Consider the following 23,991-nt stretch of genomic DNA (forward strand, 5'->3'; position numbering starts at 1 on the left):
CGAACTCCACATGCATGCCTGAGTTAGGCATAAATTCATCTAAACCCGTGGAATTTTATTTTATTTTTTATTTTTTGGAATTTTCCTCAGGCAAACCCAGCAAATATTCCAACGCCCACTTGGATGCACTTCCTCAAAAGGGGTTTCTTAAAAAGGGAATTTTGAGCCTGCTTTCTGGGTCGACTCAGCAAATACCAATCAGATTGGTTTTTTACGAGTAGGGATTTTAGCACCCATTGTCAAAAAGGAGATGAAAAGGGGTTTTGCAAAATGCATTCAAATGCACAACATCACCTGCCGTTTGGAGCAAAAAGGGCATTTAGGCCTCAAGTGCCCCCTTCAAGGGTGACTGAAAACAAGCCCCAAGTCTCTTTCTAATAAGGCATCTCCCTCCACATGTACCTAACATTGTAATTTGAAGATTGGGAATCTGTAGCATTTGATTCCAAAGAATGACATCTTAAACTAAATAATAAAAGCAGGTAGAGACACTTTTCCATTAGAGAGTGATCTGGGCTCGAATCCGGCTACCTATAGCTTATTGCCTTGAAGTTTCCTACTTCCAGCACTACCAAAAACAAAACGAAACACAAATTTTGCCATGTAAAAGGTTTTCCACCATACAAATCATATAGGATAAATTATATGGTGAGAACATGGAAACTAATGTAACACACTTCCCGGATTAATCCGTTGGATTCCTCATCTATGCATGCTATCTTTATCATGTGCTCTAACAGTCTTAATACTTCTCAAAACAAAAGGACATCTGGACTGAGGTTTCTTGACAAGCAATCCACAAAACAAGCTTTTTAAAATAAAAAAAAGCGATACGTACATATATCAAGAAAATAGGACTCAAAAGTCGTCACCTCTGGATATGACCTCTTTACAGGTAGGCCGGAGTAGGATAGTGTGCTCAAACTGAGACACGTAGCTGCCCTTAATATCACATAAAGGAGGGTATGGCTGCAAAAGGAACAATCAATTGTGAGTTTTTGCCTGCTGCCATAAAAATAAACCAATCCAACCACACAATGCTGATAATATCATGATGTTATTAGCAGAAGAGAAGGGTTACTATTTTAAGTTCAGAATGAACTTAGGCTGTCAGCAAGGCATGGAGCAGTTCCAGTTCAAGATCTCACATGAATGGCAAGGTTAAGAATGTTTCTTTTTTGCATGAGTTGCAGACAAGCATTGTGTGCATTTGCTGTCATGGATGATGACAGCAACTAGTTTGACGAGTTAAAAAATCATCAGCATAACTTGCAGACAAGACTCACAAATATGGAATATATATATATATATATATATATTTGTGTGTGTGTGTGTGTTTTATAGGTAAGTTGGGGTCAAACCCAAGACCTCAAATGTTGAAACCCGCCCGCCCTATAGGCTCAAACCCCAAATGTAGGACATCATAAACTAGGCAAACAATATGTGGTGAGGCCAAAATCATGACGCTGTGGGTGCATTTCAGAGGGTCTTCTGAGGATGGCATCATTTGCTTGATTTTGGCATGGGCAGCTCCCCTCTTCTGTGCATTGCCAGTCAAGGGGCAACTTTAAGGTGTCTAGTGAAATTGGAGTTTCATCATATCATCTCAGCAAGAGTTGTGGGCTCAATGTATTGATTCTGATACGCTATCCCCCCAAGGGGAGGTTTTCTCGTGCATCATGCACTATGTTTTGTTGCATGCTGAACATTAAAAAAGAAAATGTTTGGTAGCAAGACTTCACATTTGAAAAAAGAAAAGAAAAAATGGTTAGGTAGCATGCAGATCAGTCTTGTTCTCGGTTCAACAAGACAACCATGCATGGGTTCAACTTTTTGTGCTTGCATCAAAGAATCCATACAAGGTACTTCTACCAAAGAATTGAATGGTTTGCATTCACCAAGTAATCCTCACAAAATTGACTTGGGTTACGGTTGTGATTCTGCTAGACATCTCAGAGCATCAAGTGACGAATTTAAATAAGCACAATATATCAAAAGAATACTCATTGTATGTATTCACAACGACATGGAAACATGCATGCATACCTGAACAATACCAACATCACAGAGGTTCTTTAGTGCCATTAGGTATTTCGACTCTCCAAGGCGGTCCAAATACCGTCTGCAAAATGCAAGTGTCGAGAAGTGCTTGTTGATTGTGGCAAGTAGCTGTTTCGCTCTAGGCAACCTTAGTGGTACGTGTCCAGCTTCAAAATTTTTCATGTAATGGCTACATTCCAAATCCTCTCTAACATATCCTTTCCCTGCACATAAAAGCATACAAGCACATTGACATTCCCCAGGTCTATGCATGAACTACTGCCATCTTTCTTTCAATCATTAGCTACATGCAATTATCATTCAAATACCACGCAACTACATTTTACCTGTTGATGCAAAAGTCTCGATAGCAAAAAATTCACCCTCCTCCATCTTTGTTTGCTCACCACCTTTTACAATTGGTACAGATTTTCCAGCATGAATTTGATAGCGTCCTATGCTATGTCCATTCAAGTTCCGAACACTTTTCACTGTCACAAACAAGTAATGACTCTTAGATAATATAAAAATACAGTGTGATGGGACATATTGCATGCAGAAGAAACAGGACAGGTTAAAATGCAAGCTCAAGGTTTTTTTAGTAACAAAAGACCGGATCAATGTTACCTGAATAGACAACCACTTCATGTTTTCCATTCTGAATAATGTAATCGGATTATGAGTCATTTGCAATCTGGACCAGAACTTCTAGTGATCCCAAATTACAATTCCATATCAGTGTTGATTTAAGTTGTGAGGTAAATTTAGCTTTATAATGTAGAGATTTATACTTTGATTTATGCCAATAGCATGCATGCGGGAACTGTAATAATATGTTCACCATTTCTTATCTGAATTATGATGTTGACTTGAATATAAACCTATACTCCACATGCTTAAGAGCACGTACTGGAGTGGCCTGCGTGATCCAACCCCTAGGGTACCACGTATTGGAGGAAGTAGCGTACCGTATGCCCATTCCTGTACCACGTATCAGAGCAACCCACGATCCAGTTAACCTTGGAGGAAATGAAAATTAAAGAAAAGACAGAAGGAAGATGCCTTCAGACAGTGCCAACCAGGTACAATTCCTAATTGAAGAGTTGACGCAACTCAATGCAATTGCCATCTGTAGCATGTGAATCATCCGTTTTTCTCTATTCCTTTTCTTTTGGCAATTAATGTTCTGTTGGTAGTGAGAGAAGTGCACAAACACAGGCTTTGTTTAATTATTAGTACTCCATCCCACACCCTTGCAAAAGCAAACTTCAGCATCACCCTCACCAGCTCTAATTACGCACATGACCACCTTGCCCAGGTTACCTTTCACCTTGCATTTAGTTAGTAAGAACCTTCAGAAGGCTTCTATATTAAATGTACTTGATCTTTAGTAGCTGCTGACATTCTTCTTCACACTGGGAATGTAATAACAAAAGATCAAGTTCCTTTTTGTTAGATTATTTTTTTATTATAAAAGGAAAACTAAGGGCTATTTTCCTTTCATACCGTAATAACAATAGACCTTATAGTTTATTCTTAGATTACAATAACAATAAGGAGAATGGACCAACCACTGTATGAAATCAAACTATGAACAAATTCACCTCATTCACGCTCTCGACAATAAGAAAGTGAAGTTGAGCAACTATAACTAGTTTACCTTGAAACACCTTCCCATTGATTTCCACTTCATATGATTCCAAGACTTCCTGAATTGCAGCACCAACATCACACAGACGCACGTCTATTCCCGATTCCTGAAAATAGAAAAATAAGAAAAATCCCCCCCAAAAAAAAATCTGACCCATGCATGTTCATTAATGACAGGAACTCTAGCAGTCTTGATGTATTCATTAACTTATTACTGTAACTTGTTAAAATGCTTTGAAAAGAAACCAGCAATTGGTATGAGATAATGGGACAGAAGCTGATTAAGCTATTTGCATATCCTTTCCACAAGCAACACCCAATCAAATTCTATGGTAAAGTGCTTCTCTACTACACAAGTCACTTTCCCATCACTATGCAACAGCTAGGAGAACAAATTCCAACCAATTATGTATCGGCTCAGAATCAATGTGTAGACATATTGTAGCTATTACAGAACAGCGAAATATACCAACAGTGTACTAGTAAAATTTTCAAACAGGGGATGAAAACATAAATAATAATAGTATTAGTAATAATCATCATTTTAGCCTTTCTCCCAGCAATTTATGTTTGGATTTTAAATGGTAGATTAGCAAAAGTTTAACAATCAGCAGCACCCCAGAAATTAATCTTCCTCTTTTATCTGGGCTCTTGGAACTGGACGTGGAGGCTAATGTTGCCACCAGTAACAATCTTTATTTTTAACCAAGTTCTGCATTTTTGTGCCTAATTTATCTCACTCCACTAGCAAACTCTGCTGCAAAATTTGGTTTCGCTCGTATAACCAACATCAGATATTTTCAGAGGTGGTAAAAGAGGAGAAAAAAATATACCTTAACTCCTGTATTTGTAGCCTCCCGTGAAGCCTGAAGCAAGGGATCAAACATTGGATTGAATGCCACTGTAAATGCACAATCGACTATAAGACCTGCATTGGCAATGGTAGAACATCAACATGAGGTTACAAGAAACAAAAATAAACCAATCCCATGTCACTAGCACATTGCACAGAAGAAGAAAACTACATTACAAACAGTGTAAATACACATGCAGATGCAAAAGTAGATAACAAATATATTTGCAGGAATCTAGTAGGCAGTACCATCAACTTGAGTTCCAAAATCCAGCTTCATGACATCATCGTACTGAAGTACGGTCTTATCTCCAGAATTTGGGGTCCAATGAGCTGCAACCCTGTAAAGTAAAGGTTTTTTAATACAGACCTTGTAAAAACAAATTGTGATTGATGTGGATTATCAGAGAAAAATGACATTACCAATTTAACGAGCACCCTGTCGGGAAGGCAATGCCCGCTTGGAGGCCATTCTCTTGAATTAATTTTCGAACTGTATTTTCCAAGGTTTCACAGAGGTCGATCATTAACATTCCCGGCTTCAAGAGACCCCTCATATATTTGCGAACCTAATCACAAGAAACCAAAACATCACATTGTGCAACTTAGAACTTGATGCAAATTCATGCCTTTTTAACAAATTATATTAATCTTTTCAACAGTGAACTGATTAGACACCTGATCCAAAACATATGATGCAGAAAAGCAAATATAAGATCAAAGTGTAACCTGTCGATGAACTTCTGCTGCCCTACGAACTGCATTGTACATAGGCTTTTCAAGTCGCTCTAGTTCCCTCTTTTCTTCAGATGTTGTCCTCCAGAGGTTACTGTAATGCAGCCATCAGCTTTTAAAAATAAAGCTCCACAAAACAGGTATCATCAGCAACGGCAACAAAAGCGCACACTAATGAAAACAAGAGATTTAAATTACCAAAACCCCCCACATCAACTGAAAAGGGGCCATAAAAACACATTCAAATAATATCCACTTAGAGGTCCCAGATGAAGCTATAGATACAAATCTATCCCTGCTGATCATAATCATGTCCTCAATAAAAATAGAAGAAACTAGATGGCTTTTCCTGATTTTAGTTGTGTACTGCATCGACAATCTTTGACCAACCTAACTCTGCCCAGTAGCTATTTTGATCAGCCCCCAGCCCAAGTAAAGGAGGGTTGATGCCAGGTGGCCGCCCAGTGTCGGACTTTCACCAAATCATGAGAATTAGATTTTTGTTTCCTTATGAAACACAATTCGTAAAGCCGATCCCAAATAGTTGTCCAATGCTATTAAAAGGAACCAAAGGTCAAAAGCAAAACAGAGCTCCAAAAAGCTATTCAAGAGAAGGGGTTGACCCTAAGAACAACTGAAGAACACCCACCGATTCCGTCCAACAAGAGTAAACAAGCCCTTTGACTCTAAGAATGGCATTGGAGACAGGAGCACAAATTCCACTGAAAGTGCAGTTGTTGCGTTCCTTCCAAATCACCCAGAGAACCACCAAGAAACAATACTCCTGAATAATTTTACGTTTCTTCCGGGAGTGGCGAATCCTCTGTGCCTCAAACAATTGAAGACTGGATCAGGACATTGACATCCCACTTCAAACTGCCCCAGAACCCAGCCCCAAACCAGATACGAAAAACTACAATGTATCTGAAGGTTGACTTATTATGCATCCCTCCCTCAGGCATAAACAGCATCCGTTGACAATAATCATAGTGCAACAACGTAACTGGTCCAAAATGAGGATTTGATCACAACCAATGTTCGAAGTATCGGTATTGCTATAAGTTTCATTGGCCGGGGATAGGAAACAATATCAATATCGCCGATAATATCGCTGATTTCCAGAAATGCAGGGAAACGTGGGGAAAATGATGGAATTTTTCAGTGAAACTTCAGGAGATACTAAAATGCACATATTTGCATATTTAGGGGGGGAAAAAACTGCATAAAGAATGCATGGTAAGTTTCCATTTAATGGAGCCTAAAAGTATGTGCTGTTGGACCAACTAACCATGCAAAGGTGACAACTCCAGGGGAGGCTAGCAAACTAGCCGTAAAAGATTCAGACAGATCTCATCACCGGAGCAAAAAATCCTCCCTAGCTTGGTCACCCCTTATCTGCGATATGCGCATGCGAAATGCGGAATGGGTTGTCATTTACTCATCCATTGCCCTTATGCACAAGAGGTGTGGGTCTTGAATTTATTTCAAACGTCTTGGATTATGCCAAGGTCTGTTCAGGAGATGCTTAGCATGGAGTTGGTGTCAGCCTGTCAGGAAAGGTGGAAGCGTGGTTTGGCAGCTGATCTTATTGGCTTTCTTATGGGCCCTATGGGGGGAAAGGAATGGCAGATGTTCCCAAAATAAGAGCGGATCGGCGTCGGAGGTATTCAGGAAGGCAAACTTTGGTGTAATGGGATGGGCCTCTTGTTTAAAGACCAAGGATGATTGTATCTTTTCTTTATTTGAGTAGTAGATATTTGCGGTTTGTCATTAAGGTGTAGTTGTTGCTTTTCGCCGCTATTTCCTATGGCCTTTTTCAATAAATTTCATTGTTTTTCCAAATAAAAAATCCTTAGGAATCTTCATTCATGGATACTTTAGAGGAAGACAGAGCTGGAAATAGGGCTGGCAAAACTTGACCTAATGCGCCAACCTGGCCAAGACTCAACCTAGAAAGTTGGGTTTGGGTCAACCCATTTCCCATGTCAGTTGGGTTTGGTTGTGTTTTGCCAACCCAAAATTAAATGGGTTGGGTCTGGGTTTGATAGGTTGGACTCAGCGGGTCATGAATATGGTCCGCCACTTGCCTCCTTGTTAAAAGCTAACTTCCTAACTATATACATGCATTATATATGATAATATAATTTAACTTAAAAATAAATTTAAATAAATAAATAAAACTGAAATTGGTTATGATGGTTGTAGTGTGGTTGTGTAGACACCCCTGCCTAGAGCAAACCGTCGGCTAATCACGTGGCACCTTGCATGGCTCATTCTTGACAAGTGTCCACCTGCATGAAAGATTGTTGCCAAGTGTCTGTCGGCTCCTAGCGAGCTGACAGTTTCCTGGCCTATATAAACAACATTCGCCCCCTGTTTAGGGAGAGGCAGAAACAGCAGAAAGAATAGTATAGAAGCCTCGCCAATTTTCTTTGGCTTCCGTTCCCCAACAACGAGGAGATTCTACCACCTAGGATACTCTACAACAACCATACTTCTACCTAGGTTATATTTTTCTACAAAATGGCAATATTTCTACATTTAATTTATTTTTTTATTTTTTTAAATTAAATGGGTCAGGCAGGTTAGGTTTGGGTTGACCCATTACATATGGGTTGTGTTAGGGTCGAGATTTTCAACCCATTTATAAATAGGTTGGATTTGGATCAAGTGGGTTAGGTGTGGGTTGACCCATTACAGATGGGTTGTGTTAGGGTCAAGATTTTCAACCTGCTTACAAATAGGTTGGTTAGACTCATACTTGTTATAACCTGGACCTAACCTAACCCAACCCGACCCATTGCCACCCCTAGCTAGAAAGAAATAACCTGACCTTTTCTAGGAAATCATCTTCAGCGAGAAATTTGGTTAAGAAGATATGCAAGTTGGATGCTAGCCGGGCCCAATTGGATTCCAATTTTTGTGGATTTTCAACAATTGGCAAGCAATCTCTATATGAAGCCTTCTCCAAGATGCTGCAAAAAGGTTCAATAGAGGGCATTATTGTTGGCTGCCAGATCAGTGGCATGCGTCCCATTTCTCACATCCACTGGATTCGGATCAAGTGGGTTAGGTGTGGGTTGACCCATTACAGATGGGTTATGTTAGGGTCAAGATTTTCAACCTGTTTATAAATATGTTGGATTTGGGTTAGACCCATACTTGTTATAACCTGGACCTAACCTAACCCAACCCGACCCATTGCCACCCCTAGCTAGAAAGAAATAGCCTGACCTTTTCTAGGAAATCATCTTCAGCGAGAACTTTGTTTAAGAAGATATGCAAGTTGGATGCTAGCCGGGCCCAATTGGATTCCAATTTTTGTGGATTTTCCACAATTGGCAAGCAATCTCTATATGAAGCCTTCTCCAAGATGCTGCAAAAAGGTTCAATAGAGGGCATTATTGGTGGCTGCCAGATCAGTGGCATGCCTCCCATTTCTCACATCCAGTATGCTGAAGATACTCTGCTCTTCTGTGAAGCTAATATTGAGAAGGCAGGCAATCTTCACACCATCATTCGATGCCTCAAGGCAGTGTCTGGCCTCTGAGTGAATCTAACCAAGTCCACTATCTTCGGTGTGAACATGGAAGAGAAGGAGATAGCCGAGTTTGCAGCTCTCTTTGACTGTTCAATGAATTCTCTTCCCACCACTTTTGTCGGTCTGCCTCTCTTGGTGGGTAAACCTCCAAATCATCTATGGGATAAAGTCATAGATAGATTCAAGAAACATTTAGCCTCTTGGAAATGCAAGTATCTATCGATAGGGGGTCGTCTAACCATGATCAAAGCGGTCCTATCCAGCTTACCCCTATACTATATGTCTTTATTCAGATGTCCGAAGCCTATCTATGACAAGCTTGAAGGCCTAAGATGGGACTTCCTTTGGTAACGGTGAAAAGAAGAATTTTCACCTGGTAGATTGGAAAACAGTGTGTTTGCATACTCGGGATGGAGGAGCGGGGGTTAAAAATCTGAAACTGATGAACATGGTCTTCTCGGTAAATAGACCTGGAGGCTCGGGACTGAATCTGGATCTCTGTGGAATTCCTTCATAAAGTGCAAATATGGTCAGTCAGTTGGAGGGTGGTGGACAAAAGACTCAACAGCTTATAAAACATCAGCGATATGGAAGGGCGTGCTACAAATGAAGCAGGCAGTTATAAATGGGACTCGGCTCTCGGTTGGGAACGGCAAAAACATATCATTCTGGAATGACATTTGGATTGGTGATTCTCCTCTTAAAGAGCAGTTCCCTCGCATCTATCAATTGGCTTCTAATCGGGGTAGTCCAGTAGCAGATTGTGTTTCGGTTTCTGGATCTACGCCCGTGTGGAACATCCCTTGTGACAGAAATCTGAACGATAATGAAATTATTCAGCTAGAGGGCCTGCTAGCTATTCTCAACAACAGCTCTATAGATCTTCAAAACCCCGACAGACTTATTTGGGCTCATCGGTCAAGTCTCTATACAATCAAATATACAACAAATTCATGGTTTCGGCAGCTCCCATGATGGACCATAAGTGGAATTTGAATATTCCCCCAAAGTTCGTGGTGTTCAGTTGGTTGGTCGGTAGCAGAAAGGTGTTGACAGTAGATAATCTAAGGAAAAGAGGCATGTGCATTCCCAATATCTGCCTATGTTGTATGGCGGAGGCTGAATCAGTGAACCACCTCTTTATTCATTGTCTGTTTATCCTACAGATTTGGCCCATGGTCCTCTCTTGGTTCAAGATTTCTTGGGTCCATCCTCAGTCTCCAGATAGGTTGATCATTGCTTGGCATGGGGTAGTCCTCGGCAAACAGGAAAAGGTTGTTTGGAGAATGGCTCTAGCGGCTGTCTGGTGGGCAGTCTGGGAAGAACGCAATGGTAGATGCTTTAAAGGGGAATCCCATGACATGGGTCATCTAATCAAAAGAATCCATTATCTTATTGTGGAATGGGCCTCCCTAGTGCTGCAGAGTAACTGCAGCAATTTGTTTTTGTTTTCCTTTCCTTAGGTGTTCTGGTCTGCTATCTCAGCGGGTCAGGCCCTTGTGTACTCGTTTCTCTCTTTTATAAGACGTCACTTTTCAACAAAAAAAAAAAAGTAGGGTGAATACCCCTTAGGTGCCTCCTCCCTAGGCGGGTTCCAAAGTAAATTTCAATGGATGTTCCTTGGGAATTGCAGGTATTGGTGATCTTACACATGACTACAAGGGTTCTATTGTTGCAAAAGTTTGAAGGCCTGCCAGCATCTTTGATTTGAATGCCGTAGTAGCTGCTTCTTTGCTCCAAGAGATCAAGGTTGTCATTGATTTAGACCTATCCTGTTGTGGCTGAAGGTGATTCAAAAAGTGCAATAGCTTGGGTTGGGCCAAGGGTGATCCATTTCCATGGAGGATTGCAGATACCACTGACGAGGTCACTGACCTGTGCAATCATCACTCCATCTCACTTGCTCTTATCCCTGGAGAAGTGAATGAGGAGGCTTATGAAACTGCTAAGTTGAGTGCTCTCTACAATGGTGTGAATATTTATGATAGGTATTTAAGTTACCATGGTGAGGGTTGGTTGGGCATTTTGCTAGCCTGCGGAATTCGGCCCTGAAGATATCCTTCTCTGTTGGCTCCATCATAGAGTTCTATTTTTGTTTCCTACTTTTGTCTTCATTTTAATGAAGTTCCAATGCTCATCGAAAACAAATTTTCCAATACCAGTTTTTAAGATAGACAGAGTCAATAGGAGCCAACTTTGGGTCTCCAACTCTTTCCCTATGTTCCAATCTTTTGTCTCGCGAGTTGCTCTTTTTATTTATTTTTTATTTTTAGGCTCAATAAAATCCCACTCTTCAATCAAAATAAGTTCCCTAAAACAAATTTGACTAGGAACAATGTCTGGCCGCCTATATATTCCTCGATGAGCAAAAGCCAGGTCATCATGGAAGGATTATACATGTATATAGAGGAATCAATGATGCACAACCAAATTCAACAAACATGCAAGAAAGATTGATCCTGAAACTGTAGGAATTTTCAGAGTATCCTTACATCTTGAACTTTATGTTTTGTTTTGCAAGGTGTATTTTCTTCTTAGCTTGCGAAATGAATTCTTCTAGCTCTATAAAGTTCAGTTTTTAAACCTGATCTAGTACAATTTATATTTATGCTCCAGAATTTGCATGGAAACTGTACCAAGTTTCTCTCAATAATTGCAAAGATGTGCCTTGGAAGGTTATGAGTTGATCAATATTTGAGGCAAAATGTATAAGATTGATTTGACCATGATGTTTTTCTCAAATATCAGTCCATCTCCATCATCATCAACATGAAATTGCCCCAGATATTTGGGCCAGCTTTACGAATCTTGTTACTCAGAGTCAAGTTTGCTGCTTGAAAATTAAAATGACCATATCTTGTTCTTAACTGCTAAAGATTTTGAAATGTTTACACCAATATTTGAGAAAATAAAAATAAAAATTATGGCTTAACATAATATATATGTACATGTTAGAGATGGATGAGGGGTCAAACATGCTGACCCTCGGGGAACCAAAAATTGGTTTCAGATTGGAGGTGCACCGCAGTGGTCACCTTAAGAGGGAGATGTGCAGCCCACATGATGTATGCAGGACATCCAACCAATCCATCAGGTGCATGAGCTCATGTTAGCTCCATATCTCAAAAATCAGCCCATTCCAACACTCAGGTAGTCCACAGCACGTCAGCACCTGAGTTTTGGATCACGCTGACATTTGTGTACTAGGGGTAACTTGAGGTCACACATCTGATGGACAGGTTGGAGTCATAAATACATCATGTAAGCCCCACTTCTGTCCAATATCACCGTAGCTTTCAGAGGTACCAGCACAATAATAGCACACCCCTTTAGAGTGTGATTCGGTTGGGACTTGGGATATAACCAGTATGACTAGTTCTTTTTTTTTTTTAATAATTTGGGACAACAAAGTTTTATTAAAAGTGCAAACAAGTGAAATTTTTCTCAAAAGAATGTTTTGTTAAAATATGTAAAAGTTTTCAAAAAATTATTATAAGTAAAGAATAATACAAAAATCCATTAAGCAATGGATGATTGTTGCTGCCATACCACTGCATTCAGGAACACCTTATTTAGTCAGCACCTAGCACATCCACCATGCAGACTTGGCCTCCCTAGAGAGAAACTAGTGTGACTCATTACAACTTTGCCGGACTACGTACATGTTTCAGGGGCTTGACTCAGAAGTCAGAAGAGAAAGAGAGAGAGAGAGAGTAGACTCAATTTCTATATGACAATCCGGGTATACCTTACCATGTAAACATATCTTATTTCATAAAATGAGGCATCCATGGTTTTAAATAAATAGAAGTATGTTAAAAAAAAAAAAAAAACAAGGTTGTTTATGGTCCATGCCAAAAACAGGGGAAAAATCATTTTACCTACTTACCTAATCAACATGTTTTTTTTAATCGACAATGAGATTTTATCAGAAAAAGAAAGAAGCAAGGCCAAACTAAAACCGACACATGGACAGTATAATATTACAACAGAACTCCCAAGCAACCATTCCCTAAAGAAATCCTCAATCCTAGCATCTGAAATCCCCCCCCAATACCATTGCCCAAGAGCAACAAGACATCTAAGGTGTCATCTGATAAAAACTTATTTCCAGCACCTATACAATTCAGATCGTTTGGCAAACCCAAATTAGTAAGTGCTTAAATTAATTTTTACAGAAAATAGACGTCTTGTTGCTCTTGGGCTGAAATACCAATTCACATTTATTGATCAAGAATCTATTGTTCCTTTCTTCTATGGGTGCACAATCGTCCCCTTGGTCCATCTCCTGGTAAAAGTCCATCATCTTCCAATATAGGGATTTCTTTTTCTTTTTCTTTTCTTTTCTTTTTTTTGAAAGATAACATAATTTTATTAAAAGCCAAAAATAATAATAATAATAAATAAATAAATAAATAAAAATTCCAAAAACAAAGGAAAACAACAACAACAACAAAAGGACGAAGAGGCAATGACCAAACTACACCCCGAGGAAATCCATATTACATCCCTTTAATAGCGATACAAAAGAAACCCATTCAATAATTAAAAATCTAGCTCTTTGGGAAGTGTCATCAACCAGTTTCTAAGAATTGTCAAAGCATATATGTTTCTCTTCCCATACCGCCCACCAAATGGCAAGCAAAGCCATTCTCCAAAGCATATGCCAAGCTAGCAAACATTGGCTCACCGACTCCAGGAAGGACCAAGCAATTTGGAAGCAACCCAAAACATCCGCCTCAATCAAAATGAGAAAAGGACGATGCAGGAAAAGGTGATTGATAGTCTCTTCATCTTGCATACGCATGCTACAAATATTCGGTAAGATCATAGATCTCTTCCGCAAATTGTCAATGGTGAGAACATTCTTTCTTACGACTAACCATCCAAAGGCTGCAATCTTAGGGGGAACGTTATAGGTCCACACGAATTTTGTGCATCCCACTTCACCTTGGGGCACTTTTTCACACACAAGGGAATAGAAAGATTTTACTAAGAATGAGCCCAACTTATCAGCTTTCCAATGTAACTTATCCGAATTGGAAGAGACTGGAGAAAGGAGATGTATGCGCCCCAGGAGGGCAGCATACTCCTCAACTTCCTCATCACGAAGGAAACGCCTACAAGGAGGCTCCCATACCACCATCCCTTCAATTCGAGAATAACAGTTTGCTACCATAATGGAGGGGTCCGAAGATAAGTGGAAAATGGAAGGAAAATCTTCTTTCAACAAAGAGGCATCCACCCAAGCATCTTCCCAGAATTTAATTTTTTCACCATTCTCGAAAGAGAATCCCTCCCCCTTTTGAAAATGCCTCCTTCACGGAAGAAATACCTTTCCACACGGTCAACATTGTATACACTAACAACTCCCTTATCCGCCACCCACCGATCATGGATCCGTATTTACTTTTGACAACCTCTTTCCAAAGAGCCTCTTCTTCCTCTCCAAAACCCCAAATCCATTTACCAAGCAGAGCGATATTCATAGCCTTAAGGTCCTTGATTTCCACCCCTCCCTCAAACGGTTCGCACACCTCAACCCAACCAACAAGATGGAACTTCTTTTTCTCTTCCATGCCTTACCATAAGAAATCCCGCCTTAGCTTTTCGAGCCTTGAAGGAACTCGTGGCAAACATTTAAAAAGCGACATAAAATAAAGAGGAAGATTAGATAAAGCTGCTTCTACAAGTGTGATGCGACCACCAATCGAGAGATATCGGGTATTCCACGAAACTAGCTTCCTCTCTAATCTTTCCACCACCTTATCCCATAGGTGTAGAGCCTATTTTCGCACACACGGAGGTAAACCGACAAAAGTAGCCAGAAGGACCCCGGCCGCACACCCAAAAATCTTTGCCATCCACTCCACCTTCCAATTCCATCCACACCCCATGCAACTTCTTGACTCTAAGGCCCACTCAACGCAACTTCAAAACATTTGACAATAGTCTTCAAAATTTCCACCACGTCAGAGGACGCCTCACAAAAAAATAAAGTATCATCCACAAATTGCAAGTGAGAGATGGGTTGATATATCCCTTCCACCTTGAATCCTTCAACTTGACCGTTGTGGAGCATATTACCTAAAGCTTCAACTGCCATAAGGGTGAGAATGGGGGATAGAGGGTCCACCTGACGAAGACCCCTAGAGCTTTTTGAAGAATCCCTTCAGATAACCGTTGACAATTTTCAGATCACTAATTCCAACCCTGAGTTAAGAAAGCAAAGAAGAGAACCTGCATTCACCCAATTACCATGATGAAATATGTTCTTTACCTCTTATAAATTTTAGATACTAATTCAATTTCCAAACCACTAATTCCAACCCTGAGTTTTTTTCTGAAATTTTATTAAGAAGGCCGCTGACAAAGCAAAACGGGAAAAGAATACAAAGGAAAAGACTCTGGTTACAGCCCGAAAAAAAGAAAGGGGGGGGGGGGGGGGGGGTGCGGTTTGGAGATCATAATCAGCTACATCTTTAAAAGAGAAGCCCACTCAATTACTAACAGCTTGACCTTGCCCACCCATTTGCTCACCCAATCACCTAATTCCAATCCTCAGTTGAGAAAGAAAAGAAAATAAAACATACAATCACCCAATTAACATGATAACGTCTATTTAATTTCCATCTAATTCTCACTCATGTGAAGGAAAACAAATATAATTATGCTCTATCTGTGCTACCAATTACAAGAATATGCCACTAAAGTAAACACCCTTACTCATCATTGTATTGTTGGATTTCACCCTCGGGAAACTCCCCAGAAGGAAACAGTTCGGTTATTGGAATAGATGGTGGATCAGTTTGCTTCACAGTTTCTTTCTTTTTCCTGTACACATTCAAATAGTGATAATAAAGCTACCTTCAATGAAAGGGGGTAGAAGTTCTACATATGAATGCTAAAGAAAAGGGTGCTACCAGAAATAGGTACTCACTTGCTTTTGCTTCTCTTCTTCTTCTTCTTTGCAGTTTCTGGCAAAAAGTTGTCACAATTCAAGCAGAGGCACATATTAGAGAGAGAGATGGGACAAATTAGAGAGAGAGATGCATGTATGTATGTGCAGAATTAAAATGCCCCATACAACCTACAGAGTAGACATAATTCATGAATGACACTCTTCTTTAGCAGTTATTTTTTTGCAGATACTTCTGCATGGATTAAGCATTTATCGATTGAGAAAACTCCACAGATATAGCAAACACATAATGAGGCCTTAAATCTACTTGGATCTCTATAATTGAACAACTTCAATTGAATATATCTAAAGAAAAGAACTTTAATTGATAATCTTAAGAAGTAAAAGAATAACTTGAAGAACTAACTAATCCAAAATTACATGATAGAATAGTGTGCACGAAATAAAAGGTAAGACAAGCAACCTGGCAATCCATCTAATATTGTATCATCCCCTTGGCCATCTTCATCATCATCTTGCAAAGGTGATGAAGACATGCCAGCCTTCCCATTTACATCTCTAGGATTTGAAGATATGGTTTCTCCTTCGGAGAATTCTACTTTCTTTTTCTCCACTGTATCAACTGACTCCTGAAAATACGACAGATACTCCGCAAAAATCACACTAAAGCAGAAAACAATTATACAGAGTAGAGAGAACAAAAGTAATGCAACAAATATGGATATCATAAATAATTGAGACATAAGACAAAACCTAAGCACCATTGAATTTCCATGAACAATCCAAAGGCCTAAAAGATATAACTAACCAAAATACATTAGCACTGGGTACATTAATAATCAGGATAACCTCACCTAAAAGATACCACAGCTTCCAAGTTTGTCTTAAAACCCCAAACTGGATATATCTGAGGCCTCCATCAATGAGCTCATAGTGTTGACACACATGACATGAAACTGCTATTACCCCCAAAGATTTGAGCCATATGCACTGGGTGGTGAAGCCTGCTGATTCAGTTGCATAAGATTCCAGTACATCTGAACTACAGTTTGCTCCTATAGTGAATACAAAACATTAAGGGGCTGTTTTCCGTGAATAGGCGCAAAAGGAAAGAGGGTTTCTTCCACTGTTTGTGAGCACCAAAACTGTTAGAAGCATTGGGAAAGTGCGTTTCCATGCACGAAATTTTCCCCCAAAATCTATGTTTTATTTTCTCACACAGTTTCAACTATCCAATGGGAAGTTTACCGACTATGTTTGTTGGCCTTCCTCTATGTATAGGGAAACCTCCAAAGCGCTTATGGGACAAAGTTATCAAAAGATTTGAGACATACCTGGCCAAATGGAAATGTAGATATTTAACATTGGGAGGTCGTCTTACTTTGATTAAATCAGCCCTGTCTAATCTGCCCCTGTATCTCATGTCCTTGTTCAAATGTCCAGTGTCGATTTTGTTAACTCTTGATAGAGTAAGAAGAGATTTTTTGTGGCATGGAAAGGAGGACAAAAAATTCCATTTGGTCGAGTGGAAGGAGGTGTGTAAGCAAGTGCAAAAAGGTGATGCAGGGGTCAAAGATCTAAAAACCATGAACAAGGCCTTTCTAGGCAAATGGACTTGGAGACTCGGAACAGAAAGCAGGACTTTGTGGAACTCACTTATTAAAAACAAGTATGACAGCTCAGAGGGAGGCTGGTGGACAAAGGAATCCTCAGTTTATAAAGCCTCGGCTCTCTGGAGAGGTATTCTATCTTCAAAGAGGGAGGTTCTCAAAGGTATCGATATTGTTATAGGAAAAGGCAATAACACTCGCTTCTGGGAAGATATATGGGAGGGGGATTCATCTTTAAAAGAAGACTTCCTGAATATGTTTCGCCTTACCTCGAATCGATCCATTCTGGTGGCTGACTGCTATTCTAAAATTGGGGACGAAACTGTTTGGAATCCCATTTGCAAAAGAAATCTACATGATTGGGAGATCGAAGAATTTGCAACTCTTCAACGTCACATCATCAGTTGTAAGCCCGATCAGACGAGTGAAGACAAACTAGTATGGAGACTCGATAGCTCAAGTTCTTTATTGGTTAAATCTCTATATAATTTTATAGACGGGAACCTTTCAACTGTGGAAAAGGCTATGGCAGATCAAGTGTGGAAATTTAAAGTCCCTCCAAAGATTGCAGTATTCAGCTGGTTAGTTGGAAAGTGTTAACTATAGATAACTTGAGGAAAAGGGGTATAATAATTACAAACATTTGTCTCTATTGTATGGTCGATGAAGAATCGGTGGACCACCAGTTCATTCATTGCACCTTCATTAACCAAGTGTGGACAGCTATTCTAAACTCCTTCAATATTCCGTGGTCCTTTCCAGATTCTTCTAATCGTTTGCTAAAAGCTTGGCATGGGCCTAAGTTAGGAAAACAAAGAACTACGGTTTGGAGAATGAGCCTATTGGTTGTTTGGTGGTCGGTGTGGGAAGAAATGAATGGGAGATGCGTCAGCGGGATCAACACTCCAGAAAGTTCAGCAGTATTTAGCCGAGTGGGCCTCTAATTTTGTAAACTTAAAGGGTTGTAATATGCTACAAATCGAAGGTTAATCCTTTCGCTATCTTGGCAGGAGGACCCTCTTTTCTTGTATTCCGTTTTAATTATCGATATAGTTACCGTTATCTCTCCAATAATTTTAAAAAAAAAAAAACAAGGTTTCCTTTCCCACTTTTCTCATTGGGAAAAGCTCTGGAAGGCATATGCCGTTTTTTTCAAAGAGTTTGATACTACAGAGTATGATGGACGATACACAAGAAAGCACAAATTCCATTTAATTTTGGGGTAAGTGTGCAAGCCAAAATATGAAGGCGGAGCAAGAATCAAATCCCTCAAAAATATTAATATTGCTATTTCTTCTCTGCAAATGGTTATGGAGAAATTGTACGAAAGATGACATTTTATGAAAACAATTCATCTCCTGCAAATGTGGTTCTCATCATGGGGGTTTGTCTACAAAGGCATCCTCTCAGTACAAAGCTCTTGCCTGGGTTATCGAGAACGATGTCCATGCTTAGGCCCTTGTTCTCCGAGCTTGTGGGGGGGAAAATTAGTGTTTGGGACCAGTTTCGATTTGAGAAGGGTCCTCCGTGCGATGACAGGGACCCGTGTCCCATTTTCCTAGGTTGTATCTAATTGCCAACGAGCACGACATGATGGATTCTCAATATTACCAAATAAAGGGAGAGTGGATTGTTTGGAACCAAAAATTAGAAGAGAATTCAATGACATGGAGGCAAACGATCCCATCCTATTATTGGATAGGTTATCTCAGGTTGCTCCTAAACCCAAGGAAAAGGATGTGCGGTGGTGGAGGCCTGATAAAGATGGCAAATCCACAAATAGATCCTTTTATGATTTTTTGGAGGGTACTTCCCCCGTTATAGTTATGCCCCCACATCTCATATTCCAGGTCATCCCAAAGTCATTGCCTTCTGTTGGTTGGGAGTAAGGAACGAGGTGTTAACCATTGATCATTTTACGCACAAAAGCATGTGTAACAGATTGTTGTTACTTGTGTCTTCACAACAAGGAGACGGAAGGTGGACCTTTTATTTCTGCATTGTGACTTCTCCCACAGTTAAATGGTCAAATTTGCTATCCTCTTTTAAATCACATGGGTGATGCCCAGTCACATCCATAACGGCTTGGCAAGGAGTTCAAATTGGTAGAAGAAGGAAAACCTCTTGGCAGCTTTCTTTGCTTGTTGGTACATATGTGAAGTAGTAGAACTTTTCACAACATGGTTGAATCTGGTGAGGGAGTGATCTAGGAGGTTCGGAACAGGGTCATTAGTTAGATTCAGGGAAGGATGATTGTAGCAAAGGTGTGTTATCTTGTGATGGGGTTTCGGTCTTTGTTTTCCAGATGATTTCTTAGCATCTTTGTTTTTGTTTTGCTTGGCACTTTTTCTAATAAAATTACCTATCAAAAAAAGGTAAAGAAAAGAATAACCAAATTGTAGTGTCTTTGCATGGCACTCATAGGGAAGGTCTAGGTTCCCAATTGCAATAGTGTTAATGTCAACTCTCAAGTTGCACTTGAAAGAAATGTACCTGCAAATGCAATCCAAAGGCTATTTCCAGGTGAAACATGAACTCCTTTTTTTAACAAGAAAACATTTCACTTTTTTCATTTCTTCTTTGATTAAACTGAACTTTTATAATTCTCTCATGCATCCAAACTCGGACTTAAATACATACCACAACACCATCTTTGGCACCTTGATGTTGATCAAGTTGCAGCTGCTTCAGTTCTATAGAAGCCCCTTCGATGACTTTGGCATCGGTCCCAACCATATTTTTCTTTCTTCACCTATGTAATATGAAAAAATGAAAGAAGAAATAAAGTTGTATTCACATAAGCATAGAACATAAGAGTAATCAATGACAACAAAATGAAGTTCTACAATCAAAAGGGGTTAAATAGAGTGCATAGATTTCAAGAAACATTTCTTAGGGGCCGTTTGGTTACTGAAGAAATTCCATTCAGACAGCCTTCCATGTCTGAATAAGAGCACATGTCCATGGTTTGTCAACCATTATTCACACACTAGCAAGAAATCCAACAAACCAAAGTCAAGCATGTCCAAAAGACTAGCCGTTGGTGTGTACAATGCAATCCAGACACAGAGTTGCTTTGAGCCCATTTTCAATCAAATACATGAGTAGCTGTCTCTTGTGCACATGCATGGCACGTGTGAATTTGCCCCAAGCAAGACCACCCATCTTGAAGTACCCCACATATGCCACATTCAACATTCAAGTGCCCCAGACAGGCGTCACAGGCCACATGTACTAATACCCATGCATACATACTACATAGCCACACGCGCCACTGTGAATGTTCTAGCTATTTCTGACATGTGCCAATGTGCATCTTCAACTAACAAACATGCACTGCATGTGTTAGTATTCATTTACATGTGCACCGCATGTCCACATGTGTCTAGTGTGTGCAAGGGCCACATAAGATTGTCCAAATAGGGAGTTTGACAAACAACAGTCAGTACAGCAAAATACTCTATCCATACAAGCCTATTGAGGCGGACATTAGCTAGACAAATGTGTTCAATAAGTTCTATCCAAACAGAATTTTGATGGCAACAAAACAGGCCCTTGGTAGGAAAGGGGAAAAAAATGCAAGGAGAAATCCATTTAAAGGCAGCAATTGCACTTGTGACTTGTAAGTAATCCACCTCATCAAAAATTTGCAGAGTTGCACTTGGAAAGAAAATTTATGTTTAGAATTTATAACAGAAGTGATCACCGATTACTTCTAGCTTTGTTATTTTCCTAAATTTTCTTCAATTTGCAGATTAGGGTTTCTGCTACCTCTCTTCCATTCTTTTGTTTTCGTTTTTTGGGATTTCTTCTTCAAGTCTTAGCAGGAAGTTTTATAGAAGAGAGAAATGGTGGCTTGACCACGCACGAGTGGGATTTCTAACCTGTCGGAGCAAAAGGGAGATGATAAGGTACTAGAGATGTAATAACCAAATTATGCTCGAGCATGTCTCTCTGTGTTACATTTCTCCCTGTTACACGAGGTCCACATGTAACATGGAGTGGCATGCATACTCTGGCCACCTATACCTTATCATCTCCCTTTGTTCCGACCAGTTTGAAACCCTACTCGTGCATGCTTAAGCCACTGTTTCTCTCTTTCATAAAACTTCCTGCAAAGACTTGAAGAAGAGGTCCAAAAAAAAAAATGAAAGAGAGAGAGAGAAGAAGAAGCAGAAACGCTAATCCACATATCGAAAAAAATCATGAAAATAGAAAGGAAAAAAAAAAAAAAGTAAACCCTAGTTTGAACAACTCGATCAAGGTACTTTCTTTCTTTCCTCTTTTATTTTTAAATTAATAATTTCTTTTTTTTCTTTTTTTTTGAAAGATAACGATTTATATATTAAGAAGGAGAAAAAGTATAGAAACAAGAGCGAAGATCCACTGAGATAACAGAAACTACTAAACTCCAAGAAAAAGAAAATCAAAATCCTTTAAGGCATCTACATAAGCGGCCCATTCTATCACCAAACGCTTAGCTTTGGAAGCTACAAACTCGGCAGAGTTTGAAATATTCCTAAAACATCTATCATTTCTTTCTTCACAAACGGACCACCAAATTGCAAGGATAGACATTCTCCAAATCTGAGTCTTTTTCTTTCCTATTCTGATCCCATGCCAAGCTTTGAGAAGAAGATCCGTCGAGCCCGAGAGACACCGGTTGATTTTGAAACGAGACACAAAATCAGCCCAATAATTTCTTTAATCGATAATCACCTCCATTATTAATTCTAATTACCATTTTTCCTTTCAACATTTACAACTTTTTTATTTTGTTCAAGAGTCATCTTCAGCTCAGTCATCCAGCTGACTCGACCTGGCTGAGGGTCAGGTCTAGTTTTCTAGTCTTTGGATATTTGAAAATAATTGAAAATTTCCTACCAAACAGTGAAAGTTTCGTAAATAGGAAGGCATTTTACAGAAGGGTAGATACCGAATGCACCGCTTTCTATTCGAGCACTATAACAAGTATTGGAACCATTGGAATGAAGGGGTCTGGAAACATTTTATGCCCTGTTTGGATGCTTGATTAAGTTGAATTGCAATAATGCAACCCCATGTAATGGAAATGACCAAAGTGGGGATAGCCCCACCTCATTTACGACATAGGACTGGCCCTTTAAATTTAATAATAAATGTAAAGAACAAACATTAAAAAAAAAAAATGCCTAAAAATGATTTTTATTCACAAATAACACAATGAAAAATAACATGCCAATATTCAAGTATTTAACCATATAAAATGATGGACAGCCAATATGATAGAAAACTAGATCATAGGAAACTATGGACAGCCACAGCACAGAAAAATGGATCCACCCTGCTGGACTGGGCAACGGGCCACAACATAAAAACACTAGCCAACTGTGAGCCACCTAAGAAAATCAAGCCTATCCAACCATCGTGTGGGCTAAGCCATAGAAAACAATGCACATCCACCCCATCACCTCCATACACACGCACCAGAAAAAAAATATATATATATATATGGAAAAACAACATCGCATAGCATGCCATGCACACACATTGCATAGCAACCAGCTAAAACACTGACACCACAAACACCACAGCAGGCCCCTAGAACAAATAATAATAATAATAATAATAATTATTATTATTATTATTATTATTATTATTATTATTATTGTTATTATTATTATTATTATTATTATTACTATTATTATTATTATTATTATTATCATTATTATTGATGAATAATAATAATATAAATAATAGAAAAATAGAAAACGAAAATTGCATATCTCAACCCGTATCCTACAGCATTGCATAGCAACTGGCCTCCTAAAACGAAAAAAAAAAAAATTTGAAAAAATCCCAGAAGAAACCGTAAATCTTCATCCGAAATGAAAAATTACTCATTAACAGATATTAAGAGGCAAGAACATACCGCTATCTAGCCGAAGAAGATATTCGATCAATCAAAAACTGAAAATTCGAGCTTTGTAGCTGTACGGATGTGGGAAAAAAGGGGGATATCTGGTTTTCTCCTTCGTTTCAGCTCCAACGCTCTCGAAAATACCGAAAATCGACCTTCTTGTAGGGTCGATTGATAAGCGAAAATGTCCTCTTCAACGGCTTTGTGGATCGAGAGAATTGATATTTGGGTTTTTGATGGCGGAGGGGTGCAGCGCTGTACTGGCTTCTCTGAAGGCTTTCCAAACCCTTAAGTTAAAAGATTTAAGATGCGAGTTATATACCATTTACAAAGTCATAAGTCAGCTGTACACGTAGAGGCTCATGTATAGGTTGTCATGGGTATATATAGATTATTAATATGCTCTGATGCGGCTACATGTATATGTATTTCATGTCTACCATAGGATCTACTGTTTGGATGGTCTGGATAGATTTAAATCATTGCTACGTGTGAAAAGCATTGGTCACCATCATTTTACATTAATAGTTCAAACAAAATCATATTTCAATATCAACCGAACTGCATGCCAAGTAACCTGTAGCATAGCTGCGGCCTTGCGGTACTCTGCTGGGGGCATTGCTCTGCGAAGCCTGTGCCCCTTGTATTTCTTGTTTGGTTCGCGCGTTAGATGGAATTAAACATCATTATTAAGAAAAACTGAATGTCTACGAATACGGTGATATTTTGATCATCCATTCC

At 39.4% G+C, this 23,991-nt stretch overlaps 1 protein-coding gene across 1 annotated transcript; it reads right to left on the reverse strand.

Moving 5' to 3' along the window:
- Nucleotides 1-594: 594 nt before the first annotated feature.
- LOC131236636 (methionine aminopeptidase 2B-like) lies at nucleotides 595-23,544 on the reverse strand. The gene is made up of 13 exons (XM_058233942.1): nucleotides 23,263-23,544; nucleotides 19,992-20,103; nucleotides 16,205-16,370; nucleotides 15,760-15,796; nucleotides 15,546-15,653; nucleotides 5,273-5,372; nucleotides 4,967-5,112; nucleotides 4,793-4,884; nucleotides 4,524-4,618; nucleotides 3,701-3,797; nucleotides 2,388-2,531; nucleotides 2,047-2,264; nucleotides 595-969 (listed from the first exon to the last, which is right to left on the reverse strand). The coding sequence occupies exons 2-13, from the start codon at nucleotides 20,085-20,087 to the stop codon at nucleotides 859-861; spliced, it is 1,410 nt and encodes a 469-aa protein (XP_058089925.1). The 5' UTR covers nucleotides 20,088-20,103; nucleotides 23,263-23,544; the 3' UTR covers nucleotides 595-858.
- Nucleotides 23,545-23,991: the final 447 nt, after the last annotated feature.

Source organism: Magnolia sinica, chromosome 2 (genome assembly GCF_029962835.1).
Source record: "Magnolia sinica isolate HGM2019 chromosome 2, MsV1, whole genome shotgun sequence".
In the NCBI taxonomy this organism is placed as follows: Eukaryota; Viridiplantae; Streptophyta; class Magnoliopsida; order Magnoliales; family Magnoliaceae; genus Magnolia; species Magnolia sinica.

Coding starts and splice junctions, on each gene's coding strand:
- LOC131236636 (XM_058233942.1), bottom strand. CDS start 20,087: ATGGTTGGGACCGATGCCAAAGTCATCGAAGGGGCTTCTATAGAACTG. Junction 2,265..2,387: donor CGAGACTTTTGCATCAACAG/GTAAAATGTAGT, acceptor TTTTATGTGCAG/GGAAAGGATATGTTAGAGAG. Junction 970..2,046: donor GTGATGTTGGTATTGTTCAG/GTATGCATGCAT, acceptor TTCCTTTTGCAG/CCATACCCTCCTTTATGTGA.